At 51.6% G+C, this 12,884-nt stretch overlaps 1 protein-coding gene across 3 annotated transcripts in view; it reads left to right on the forward strand.

Moving 5' to 3' along the window:
• TANGO2 (transport and golgi organization 2 homolog) overlaps window positions 1–12,721 on the forward strand; it is a 39,811-nt gene extending 27,090 nt beyond the window's left edge. For all 3 annotated transcript variants that reach the window (XM_004607483.2, XM_055119372.1, XM_055119371.1), the window contains exons 7-9: window positions 4,796–4,949; window positions 6,300–6,404; window positions 9,728–12,721. In XM_004607483.2, coding sequence (XP_004607540.1) covers window positions 4,796–4,949; window positions 6,300–6,404; window positions 9,728–9,848 — 380 coding nt within the window. In that variant the 3' untranslated portion in view covers window positions 9,849–12,721. The remainder of the gene's footprint in view (window positions 1–4,795; window positions 4,950–6,299; window positions 6,405–9,727) is intronic.
• Window positions 12,722–12,884: the final 163 nt, after the last annotated feature.

Consider the following 12,884-nt stretch of genomic DNA (forward strand, 5'->3'; position numbering starts at 1 on the left):
GAAATAAATAATGAGCATTTATTTCAAAATTTTGTGCAGCAGAGATATGCTTTCATCTCTCATGTCTACATCTAGGAGTGAAATTAGGAGTGATTCCTTCAGGGTTACAGGTAACTGTTTAACCTTTTAGGAATTGAGAAATTGGCTTCCAAAAAATTACATACCAGTCTCACAGTTCTCTTTAGATTTTAATTGTGTTCCATCTTCATTAACACTTGTATCTTTCCTTTTTTTTTTTGTTTTGTTTTTGGGTCACATCTGGCAATGCTCTGGGGTTACTCCTGGCTCATGCACTCAGGAACTACTCCTGGCGGTGCTCAGGGGACCATATGTGATGCTGGGAATCGAACCTGTGTTGGCTGCATGCAAGGCAAACGCCCTACCCACTGTGCTATCACTCCAGCCCCCCTTTTTTGTTTTTTTGATAAAAAAAATTGGGCTATACCCAACAATGCTCAGGGTACTCCTGGCTCTGCACTCAGGGATCGCTTCTGGTGGGGCTTGGGGAACCATATGAAGTACCGGAGATCAAATCCAGGTCTGCCACATGCAAGGCAAGTATCCTACCCACTGTACTATCACTCTGGCCCCAACATTTTTTCTTTATTTTATTTTAATTTTTTTGAGAGGGTCACACCTGTTAGTACTCATGTTACTCCCTGGCTCAGTGCTCAGATATTATTTCTGGTGGTGCTCAGGGGACCATGTAATGCCAGAAATGGATCCAAGCTTTCATATCTGAAGCACGTGCTCAGCTACCATGCTCTTTCTGGCCTATTGAAAGACTGTCCATCTTTTAAAATCAGCCATAGGAGTGTCTAATGGTGTCTCATGATGGATTTAATTTGTGTTTTCAGTAGCTTATCACATTGAGCATCTTTTCAGGTGCTAATTGTATATTTTCTTATACAATAAGAGAAATTTATATTCTTTGCCCACTCCACCCTCTTTTTTTTCTTTTCTTTTCTTTTTTTTTTTTAAGTTTGTTTTTTGGACCATACCCAGTGGTGCTTGAAACTTACTCCTGGCAGACTCAGAGGACTCTATGAGGTGTTGGGGACCAAAACAAAGGGATGGAGGGGCTGGAGCAATAGCACAGCGGGTAGGGCGTTTGCCTTGCATGTGGCCAGCCCGGGTTCGATTCCCAGCATCCCATATGGTCCCCTGAGTGCCGCCAGGGGTGATTCCTGAGTGCAGAGCCAAGAGAAACCCCTGAGCATTGCCGGGTGTGACCCAAAAAGCAAACAAAACAAAACAAAACAAAAAAACAGGTTAACTGCATGCAAGGCAGGTGCCCTACTTGCTGCACTATTTCTCTAGTCTGTCCATCTGTCCACCCCCCCTTTCTTTGTGGTGCCTGAGATGGAACCCAGGGCCTTGCCTATGCGCTGCTACTGAGCTCTGTCCCTGATCCTATCCTTTGTCCATTTCTTACTTTTTTTTGTCTTATTGCTGAGTTGTAGAAGTTCTTCATATTGTCTAGTTACAAATCCCTTACCAGATGCAGGATTTGCAAAGCCTGTCTCCCATTCTGCAGTTTTAACATTCCTTTTTGGTTTTGGAGACGGCCTCTCAATTTCAGAGGCTCAGGAAGATGGGAGTCCTTCCTGGCGGGTCTCAGCCAACAAGGTTGGCAGTTCAATTCGAGGACCTGGGCATGCAGGACTGCTCAAGCCCTACGATACCTGAGCTCTCCCAGGTAACCCCGGTGATGCTCAGGACCTCAGTACCACACCTGACTCGGCCACATGTAACGCATGAGCCTCACATCCTGTGCTATTGAGGGACCATATGGGGTTCCAGGGGTCAAGAGTGGACTGGACACAGGGCTGAAGCAATAGTACAGTAGATAGGACATTTGCCTTGCACTTGACCAACCGAGGTTCTATCCGCAGCATCCTATATGGGCCCCTGAGCACCACCAGGAGTAATTCCTGAGTGCAGAGCCAGAAATAATCCCTATGCACCACTGAGTATGGCTAAAAAAAAAAAAAACCCAAAACAGAAATGGATTGCACACATGAAGGGCAAGCACTCTACCTGCTGAGCTCTCTCCAGCCCTGCTCTTTTTTTTTTTTTTTTTTTTTTATTTTTATTAAATCACCATGTGGAAAGTTACAAAGTTCTCAGGTTTATATGTGAGTTATACAATATTCAAACACCCATCCCTTCACCAGTGCCCAAATTCCACCACCAGAAACCCCAGTTTACCCCCCGCCCCCACCCCCTACCCCCTACTGTATAACTAATGAATTTCACTTCATTTTTTCTTTACCTTGATTACATTCCATAATTCAACACAAAACTCACTATAGTTGACATAACTCTCTCTCTCTCTTTTTTTTTCTCTTTTTCCTTTTCCATTTTTTTTTTTTTAATTTTTCCCCCTCATCCCCCTTCCTGCGCCTCATAGTATGGTGTACTCCACGCCACGTTGGCCAGCGTGGGGCTTTTGCTTAGCTCATAGTCCAGAGGTGGCTGTTACATTAAGAACCTTCAATATTTCAACAAAAACTTACTGTCATTATTTGGAGTTTCCCCCCCAAGTCTGACCTGTTCAAATGGAACCCTTTCACATTGATGACAATTATAAATGTTAAGTCGCGCGGACGCAGCAGCGTCCGCGCGGTTTTGGATTTCTGTATAAAGTCCTGGGAAAATTCTGCCAGAAACCAATTCCTAAAGCTGTCTCTGGTTCCCGCTTGTTCCACATCCACCGGCTCTGCAGGGGCATGGGCGCCCGGGCCGAAAACCCGGCCGGCCGGAGCCGAGCACGGGCCCGACTAGGGTCCAGCCCTGCTCTTTTTAAAAATTTTTAAAAAATTTAAAAGATTTTATTATTGAACCACTGTGACATAGGTTTTTACAAAGCCATTCATAATTAGGTGTTAGTCACACAGTGTTCTAACACCCACTCCTCAGTGTACATTTCCCAGCACCATGTTCCCAGTTTCCCTCCCATCACCTCCCCCCCTCTTTTTTGGGGGGTTCACACCTGGTGATGCTCAGGGGTTACTCCTAACTCTGTGTTCAGGAATTACTCCTGACAGTGCTCCGGGGACCATATGGGGTGTTGGGGAATTAAACCTAGGTCGGGGGGGCTGGAGCTATGGCACAGTGGGTAAGGCATTTGCCTTGCACACAACTGACCCAGGTTCAATTCCCAGCATTTCATGTGGTCCCCTGAGCACCACCAGGAGTAATTCCTGAGTGCATGAGCCAGGAGTAATCCCTGTGCATTGCTGGGTGTGACTCAAAAAGCAAAAAAAAAAAAAAAAAAAAAAAACAGAAAGAAACAAAAACACCCTAGGTCAGCCACGTGCAAGGCAAATGTCCTACCTGCTGTCCCATAGCTCCAGCCTCCCAGCTCCCCTCTTTTCCCTTTCAGATTACTGCCTTTCTTTCCTTATCCTTTCTCTCTGTTGAGGTTGTCGTGCTGGTCATAGTCACACATATGCTTGGGTGCAGGGGCCGGGTCACTCAGCAGCCTGCAGGGCTCAGGCACTCGGCCGCGGTGCTCCCGGTGCTCACACTCCTTTAGTCGTAGTGCCGACCCACTACGATAGACACTTGCTGTCTATTGCAAGCAGTAGCCGTGGTGCCTGCACACATGCCGGTTGTAGAGCTCACCCCGAGCACAGCCAAGAGTGATTACTACACGCAGAGCTAGAGTAAGCCCTGAGCTTATTGGAGGTGGTTCAAAAACAAGGAACAACAAAAACCCACACACGAAAAGCTTCATCTTAGATTCAACAACAATTTCTTAGATTTGACACCAAAAGCACAAGCCACAACAAAATAGGTTGAGCTTCATCAGCATTCGATCTAGTTTTGCCAGGCAAGCCCTTCAGCAGCTGCGCTGTCTCCTCTCCTATCTCCTCGGCTTCCTCTGGACCTACTATACTCTGGCCCCTCGGCTGTGTCTTCTTCTAAGTTTTAATACTTGAACGTGCATGTTTAGGGCCAACCTGGGGCATAACGGTTTGATTCTTGTCTGGTGTGAGTCCCTGACTTGCCCATGGATACCTGGTGCCTAGGATCTCTGTTAGATGGAGTTTCCTGCTGCTCCTGGGATAAAGTTCAAAATCTGGGGCCCGGGGGACGTGCCTGTGGGCACCTGGTGGAGTGGGGCTGGCTTCCTGGGAAGTGGCTTCAGTCACATCACAGGTAGTTGTGACTGTCCCCCAGAGTTCGGTATTTGCCAAGGGTTGTGTGTCTCTCCTTGCCTTTGAACATTTCCATCTCATCTACTGCTGCCTTCCATGGCCTCCAGCTCCGCCTGAAGCCTATGCCTTTCCACCACCCATAGGCCTCCTCTTTTGGTCATACCTTCTGTTAAACCTGGCAGACACAAGTACTGACCCCCAGCAGCACCCCTGGCACAGGGCCCTCCTGTGTATCCCCCTGGTCTCAGTTTGGTGATTCTTTAAGCTGTGACCTTCTCAGACTGACCTTCAACGTGCAGCTTTTTCATAGCTCAGAGATGGGACGGGAAGGGGGCCGTGGTTCCTGCAGTGCCCCCTTCCCTTTGCCCAGTTGGGTTTAGGGTTATTTATTCCTTAATTGCATGTCCCTCGAGACCTCCTGACCCCTGTGTGTGCCCCAAATGCTCACTCAGATGTCTGGCTCTGCTGAGCTTTCCATGTTGCACACCTGGGCTTTCCATGCACACAGACCTGGAACGTGCCAGCAATGGGGCCAGACCCCTGCTGCCTTGCCCCTTGCCAGGTGGGCGGGAATGTCTCCTGAGTTCAGACCAGGATCTCTGAGCTGGCTGCCGGTCCTGCTTTCACAGGCTCCTACGGCCTGAGCAATGCCTTGCTGGACACGCCCTGGAAGAAGCTGTGCTTTGGGAAGCAGCTGTTCCTGGAGGTGGTGGAGCAGAGCCAGGTGCTCCCCAAGGACGCCCTCATTGCCCAGCTCTTGGAAGTGCTCAACAACGAGGAGGCGTGAGTGGGTGGGCCCTGGGCAGAGGGGGAGGGGTCTGCTGTGCTGGCCAGGGAGGGCGACATGCTGCCCTCTGCCTCCCTTGGGCACACTGGGTTTCCAGTGGGGTCCTTGGAAAACAGGTATGGGGTCCCCAGACCTGTGGGCCCAGGTTCTGCTCTCAGATGCGAGGTCTGGGCTGCTCGTTTGGAGCTCAGAGTAGCTGGAGGTATCCCTCTTCACAGAGAGGGCTGGTGGAAGATTCCAGAAAACTCCAGGAACTTACTTAGCAAACCACAGAAACAAGATGCCAACCTGTGTGTGTGTGTGTGTGTGTGTGTGTGTGTGTGTGTGTGTGGTGGTAGTGGTGGTTGTGGTTTTTAGGGTGTGACTGTCCTTCCCACATACCGTCCCACAAGTGGCCAAGGCAGGCCTGTCCCAGGAATTACCTGGGGTGGGTGGGGTGGGAAAATGATTTCCTCTTTTTTTTTTTTTTTAGGGGCTCAGGAATTAATTGTCACCTGTACAAGGCAATGCCCCAGCCCAGTTTCCTCTTGGGGAGGCCTTGAGGCGCATCAGGTGGTGGCAGCCCCAGAGCCTGAGGGCAGGGTCAGACCAAGCTGGCTTCTTTCCCCCGGTGGTGCCACCCTCCTGTCCCTCCATATCCACCCCCAGCCAGACCACTATCTGACCCATTGATCCTGCGGGAGTCCCCATGGCTGCCTCCTCGTCCTCTCTGGAGACCTCTCCAAGACCGGCGGCCCCCTTTCCTCTCCTCTCTGAAGCTGGCACCCTGGGCCTTAGCACAGCTGCCCCTTGGGGACCCCTTGCAGGGCCTATCCTGGTGACCCATGCTGAACTCCTGTGGCCCTGTCCCTGCTGTTGTCCCATACCTGGGGCTGCCGTGTTTGATGCCCATGACCTTGCATTGGCTGATGGACTTGAGTGGCTTCTGTGGCATGGACAGATGCCCACAGGGCACCTCAAAGGCAGGCTGGATGTGCTTGTGCCCTGGTGACCATGTTGGCCCTCCCAGAGGAGGGGAGGTGGCTGCTGCAGGCTCCAGAGATGGCTTCTGGACTCCCTTTGGAGGGTTGCTCTTCCCGGGATTCCCCCACCCAGCTGGGCTTTCCTCTTTGCCAAGCTCACGGGCACTCCAGGCCCTAGGAGTCTGGACTCTGGGGGAACCCGTGCTGACTCTGGTAGAGGGTGGCTGGCCTGGTGAGCAGCGTCAGGTGCGCAAGGCCAGTGGTGTAGTCCTGGAAGAGGCTTGATGGAGAAATAACTCACGAGCAGGAGATGGCCGGCTGTCCCTCAGCCCCCACTCGGGATGCAGGCAGGAAGCTGCAGTGACTCCTTTTCTCTCCTTGCAGGCAGCTGCCAGACCCAGCCATCGAGGACCAGGGCCGAGAGTACGTGCAGCCCATGCTGAGCAAGTACGCGGCTGTGTGTGTGCGCTGCCCGGACTACGGCACAAGGTGCGCCCTGTCCAGTGGGGGGCGGGTTCTGCAGTCTCTGACCTGCCGCTCAGGGCTGCTCTCAGCTCAGGGTAGGTGCCTGTGGGTGGGGGCAGACCAGCACCACGGTTAACAGAATTCCACCCAGAATGCCGGCTCCCTCCAGCATTCCCACCACACATGCAGCCCCGCCTTCTCTGACATGGCCCGGGGGGGGGGGGCGGGGTGGCATCGGAAGCTCAAGTGGACACAGCCCTGCAGACCTGGAGCTCCTACTGCCCTGCTCATCCCTACTTGCCCTGCACCTCTAGGCCCATGTCCTAAGTGTGACCCAGGCAAAGGGTCACCACTGCTCTTGGCTGCAGACTGAGACCCTCTGGGAGCATGTCCAGGATGGGGGTTGGAAGCGACAAAGGTTCCCCCCTTGCTCTTGTGGCTGGAGGAAGAGAGGTGGTGCCAGGCCCAAAGCCTGGACCACCCACTTTCATGGCTGCCACTCGGGAATAGGGGGGCTGCTGTCAGATGGCATGTGGTCTCAGGCGTCCCCAGTCTGCTCACTTTGCTTCGGGGCCTGCATGACCAGGGTGGACAGGCTCAGCAGCCTGAGGTGATGACAAAGGGCAGCTGGTATGGGGTGCTGCCACGTGTGTGTCTGCTCTTGGGGTTCAGGTCTGGTGAGAGAGCAAGGCCACTTTTGTTTCTCCAGGAGGCAAGGTTAGCTTGTCATCACCTCTGTGCAGCTCCCTTGGGAGACTGGGGTGGGGGTGGGGAATCACAGTTCTGCCAGGGCTGAGGACATTGGTGTGAGGGTCAGACATGCCATCCTGGAGACCAGCTGCCCGAGAGGACAGCAGGCCTGAATCTTGGCCTCCCCACCCCCACCAGACAAGGTGGCTTCAAGTCTTGTCGCTGGGGATTGGGGATGGCGGGGACACATATGGCATGACGCCCTCAGCACTGGCTTCCCCCTGGTGGACACGGGTGTCATACCCCTTCCTTCAGCTTCTGCTCCACCCCTTACTTCCGTGTTTCTGTGTGTGTGTGTGTGTGTGTGTGTGTGTGTTTTCACAAAATAAATAAGTGATCTTGGAGGCATGGTCTCCACGTGCGTTCAGTGGCCATGAGCTGCTTCCCCTACCCTGGCCTGCAGCTGCCACCAACAGAAACATGAAGGAGGGAACAGGGCTGCCAGGCTGGTTGATGATCATTTGCCGTTTATTCCATTCTCCCCACGCACCTGTTCCAGTCTCACTGAGTGCCCCATTCTAGTCTCACACTGCCCCTCACTCCCATCTTCTCTTGTCCCCGTGCTAGTCTCTTCGCACCCTGTCTCCACCCTGTCTCGAAGACTTGATCTCATGCCCAATCTCCAAGCATTGGAGGTAGAAACTACACGCAGGTGAGGCAGCACAATCAATATATGAAAGTCCTTCCTTCCAAGGAAAGCTCTTCTAAGATGAGATATAGATCTCCTGCAGCTAGGAGATCCACTTAAGGGTGAAATACCACCTAGGGGTGTGTTTCTCCTTTCCTTAGTCCAACAATCATCTTAGATTTACTTACTTCTAAATAATATTTCTAGTAATTTTGTATGGACAAAGTAAGACATATAGTAAGCTTATAGGGTGGCTCTCCTGGGGACATCTTATTTATAGATCCCAGACCACAGTGCTCAGGCCAGATTAGTCTTTCCTAACCCTAGCAGGGTTCTAATCCAGTTGTTACTCTTTGGATCATGACAGAATTTGTCCACGACCGTGCTCTTAACTTATAGTTAAGTATAATGGCTCTTGGCCTGGCCCATATTGATGCTAGGATAGCTCACAGCTTGCCCTGGGTCCATCCAGTCCCTCATCACGACCCTGCTTTTGGGGTGCTAAGAACTAAGGGTAACTGAGGCTTAAGCTGAAAAAACAGATGCCCAAGAGTCAATTAACTCCCAAGATGCAAAAGCATAGCATTAATTGTTTTCCTGTGTCTATACAAAAAGGACATTGCTCTGAAGTAAACTATGCAAAAGGACATAAGAGAAGGAGAAAAGCAATATTTCACTTACAGATATAAAATCAGAGATTTATGAAGAATTTGACTTTACAAGTCAGAGGTACTGCTTAGGGGAAATAGGTGATTAACCGGTTGGGGAAGCAGAGCACAGAGAAGAGGTTAAAGATAAACACAGAGGAATTAGAGTGCCTCCAGAGCACTGTGATGGGTGTAACCCAATAAACCTAAGCTCCCTGTGGCCAGGGAGAAAGGACAAATCAATGTTATCTATCCTACACCTCTGGGCCGGGTTTGGGTGCCAAGTTGCACTCTCATATGTGTGAGACCAAGTGCTGGCAGGTGGCTGCAGATTCAAACCACTGGTTCACCCCCAGTCTGCAGTCTGAGGTGCCCACCCTGCTCGTGGGCCTGTCCTGCCCTTGGAGTGGTGGGAGAGGATTCAAGAAAGAAGGACCCCCAAGCTGCAGAGAGGGTGGTTGGGAGAAAGAATGCTAAGTATTGAGGACTGGGTTTAGGGTTCGTGGTCAGCAAGACCGAATACTGCTTTTGGTTGATTTATTTTTGGTTTTGGTTTTGGGGCCAGGCCTGATGGTGCTCAGGGGCTACCCCTAGCCTAGAACTTGGGAATTGCTCCTGGTGGTGGTTGGGGGACCAAATGGCGCTGATCTGGGCCACTTGCTTAGAGGACTTGTGCTCATTTGTTGAGCTTCATTTCTAGCCCAGGAAGCGGGTGGGGGTGGTTAGGTGTTAGGTGCAGAAGGCCCAGGCCTCAGGAGATGTGGATAGTACCCCAGGTAAGACACTCGCCTCACACACAGCCAACCCAGGTTTGATCCCCGACACCCCATATGGTCCCCCAAACCCACCAGGAGTGGTTCTTGAGCACCGAGCTAGCAGTAAGCAGTGCTGGATGTGACCCCCCAAAGAGACCTGCACCTCCAATGACTAGGACCTTGATTTCTTGGGAGAGCCCAGTGCAGTCAACTCTCTGGCACTTGTGGGGAATTCTGATGAGTTGGGCAGTACATGATGGGTTCAGGGGCTGCTCCAGAGGTGGTGGTTGGGGCTCGTGCAGGGCAGGCCGGAGGTGTTTCAGCATGGATGAGACAGATTAGTTGGACATGGAGTGCAGGGCCAGCGTAAAGCCCCAGTCTCCACTGGGCTCAGGGCTGGATCCCCCAGGTCGGCCCGCCTATTCCCTGAGGCTGAGACTGCTCCTTTGTGGTCATCCTCCAGCCAGGCCCCAGGAGTGGGGCAGCTGGCCCTCCTGCCTTGGCTCCTGCCCCTGGCCCGGGGGCCAAGGGTAGCAGGCTGAGTGTGCGCTCTGTGCTCTCTTACAGAACCAACACAGTCATCCTGGTGGACGGGGATGGGCACGTGACCTTCACGGAGCGCACCATGCTGGACAAGGACCCTTTGCGCTGGGAGACCAGCACCTATGAGTTTAGGCTGCAGAGCTAATGGGCTGCTTTTGGGGAATGACCCCGGCCACATGTATTACGCATAACGTCCCGGACCCTCAACACCAGGCCCTATGACTTGTGTGCAATCCATCTGTCTCCCTGTCCTGAGGCCTGCCATCATGCTGCCCATGGGGAAGGATGGTGGCATGACCAGGGCCTGAGAAAAGCTCCTCAGAGAGGAAGAACAGCCTGGCTGGTGGACTCGGGGCTTCCTGAGTGTGCTGGGGGCCTCCTGTGGGGAGCAGTTTTGTGTGTGGGGGGGGTCTCCACATGAGGGGCGGGCCCACCTATACCTGGGCATCTCAGCAGGCTCTTAGGTATTAAGGCATGTGGTTATTTATAAGCAGGCCCAGGTGAACCAGGGGTCACAGCCAGACTATCTTGTCCCTTGTCTTTGGGGGGTGCAGTTTCAACTGGACCAGTGCTTCAGTTGCTTGATGCTGAGAATAAACTTTGAGGCAGTGACAAGCCTGTGCCTGCCAGGCTCCTGACTTGTGTGACAGACAGGCTGGTGCTGACATGGCTATGGGCTGGGTGGGGGCTGTTCCTGGGCCTTGCTTGGCAGCTCCTGTGGACACAACGAAGCTGTGGTGTTGACTCTTGGCTCACGGCCTCCTGAGCATCAGGACGGGTGCCCTGAGGGTCCGTGGGTGTGGAGGGGATGTGTGGAGAGTCACCGGGCTTTAGGACCCTCTCAGCTAGGTTATGGAGCCAGAAGTTCACAGGGCTGTGGGATGACCCTGCTGTGAGGACCCTGGGAGGGAAGTATGTGGTCTGCAAAATCTGGGTAGACCCCAGAACCAGGGAAGGGGGAAGAACAACCCCAAGACCGGGGTTTTGAGTAAGCACTCAGAATTTCTCCCCACCCCAGCAGAGTGGAAGGTTTCAGATGACCAGTACTGAGGCACATTATCTGACCCCCTAGCTGGTCTTGGGGGTGAGGGGCGCCTCTGGCGGGATGCACTGTAGACCTGCCCCACACTGACTCCCCTCTCTTAACCTTCCCCTGTCCTGGACACTCTCAGGGGTCCTTGGCTCATTTTGAACTCAGAAGAAAAATGCTCCAGCACAGAGCCAGACCTGATGGTGGCTCTGAGCAGGGAGGCACCCACACCCCTGGCCCAAGCCCCTCACCTGTGTCTGGCTGAGCCATGGGGGATCTAGTCTCTCAGTATCCTTCCACTGCATCAGGGAACTAGCCCACATCACACACCAGTGCCTGTTCTGGCCTCTATCAGACTGGATGTGTCCACCCTTGGGTCCAGCCCAGCTGGATGAAGCTATCTGTGAAAACACTCCTCTCCTCTCCATCCCAGATGTTTACCCCTGGGCCTGTCCAGGGGAAAAGCTTTCCTGGCACTTGTCATGCCTACCCACCCCCCACCCCCCGCTTGCCCTGTATTCCCAAGGCGGGGGCAACCCAAGATATAGATTCTTTTGTTATAGGTTGAAATATGTGTCTCCCCAAAGATATTGAAATATGTGTCTCCCCAAAGATATGTTGGCATCCTAGTCCCTAAGGGTGTGATCTTACTTGGGTCTCTGTAGAGATGGTTTATAGAATTCAAATGAGGTCATTGGGGTGGGTCTTGGTTCAGTAGGTGTCTTGATAAAAAAAAAAAGTAATTTTGGACACAGACAAGCACAGGGCTGGTGTCTATGAAGACTGGACTTGTGCTGTCACCTACCATGGAACCACTGGGCACTGGGAGCGAGGCTAGGAACAGACCTTCTCTGTAGCTGTAGAGCACTGAGGCCCTGCTGATACCACAGTCCCAGATATACAGATTTCAGGTGTGGTCTGTGGAATATTTTGGCAACCCACCGAGGACGATGTAACCCCTGATTGAGAAACACTGCTCTAAGTCTTAGTTTTTTAAATTTTGTTTTTGGGTCACACCTCGTGGTGTTCAGGGCTTGCTCCTGGCTCTGAACTCAGGAATTACTGTGGCAGTGCTCTGGGGACCATATGGGATTCTGGAGATCGAACCCTGATGGCCACATGCAAGACAAGTGCCCTACCTGCTGTGCTCTCTTGGGCCCTAAATCCTAATAGCATACCTGGCTCCAGCAAAGTATTACAATCCAGAAACTGGCATTGATAGAAAACTGTATTATTTTGGAGGGGAGGGGAGATCATTGGCCAATCTGGCTGTGCTCAGGGCTTAACCTAGCTCTATGTTCAGGGATCATTCCTGGAGTTCTCAGGGGACCATATGGGGTGCTGGAGATTGAACCTAGATTGGCTGCATACAAGGCAAGTGCCCTTGCCCCTACCTCTGGATTATCACTATGGCCCTTGGGTTCTAGCTTTTGTTGTGTAAAGAACGCTGTAATGGTTTTATTTCTCTAAGCAAAAGGGAATATCTACATTAGAATGGAGGCCAGACTGTTAGCTCAGACTTGGAGGCAGTTCTCAAAATAATGCCATATACCAGTGAGACTTTATAACTTCCAGGTTTGGGTGGATCCAGGTGATAATGTCTAGCCTGGTATATGTGGGTGAGTTCTCCCAGAGAGGTAAGAGTTAAAATTGAAAGTTTTATTCAGTTTCTCTCACCCTGAGGGCAAGGGGAAAGAAGCAGTCAGAATTTAAAGGCTTTATGGTTAAGTTTCCTGCCTGGCTAACAGTGCAGAAGCTGGGGCTAGGTGAAGCCCTTGGGATATGAGGGGAAATCTAAGAACCAACAAAGGCTACTGTTGCAACTAGAAGAAACAGGGTAACAGCTCCTGCAGGTGCTTTATTGTCTCTTTCCACAGTAAAGTTACTATTTTCACTTTGCAACTAAGTTGCAAAGGAATAGTGGGAGAAGAAACTGTAACTTTGTAAACCAGCTACAATAACGAAATAAAATACCATTCATACTTTTTGCTCAGTGTATGTAGTATCCTTATTCTTTTGCCTGTTAACAGTTGCTGTGCTGAGATCAAAAGGGAGATTGTATATTCCCATCATTCTCTAATTTTATTGGCTGGAATTTAGATACAAAGAACTGTCCCTTTCCTATTTACTTACAGCCTGTTAAAATGAGGG

Source organism: Sorex araneus, chromosome 11 (assembly GCF_027595985.1).
Source record: "Sorex araneus isolate mSorAra2 chromosome 11, mSorAra2.pri, whole genome shotgun sequence".
NCBI classification, from domain to species: Eukaryota; Metazoa; Chordata; class Mammalia; order Eulipotyphla; family Soricidae; genus Sorex; species Sorex araneus.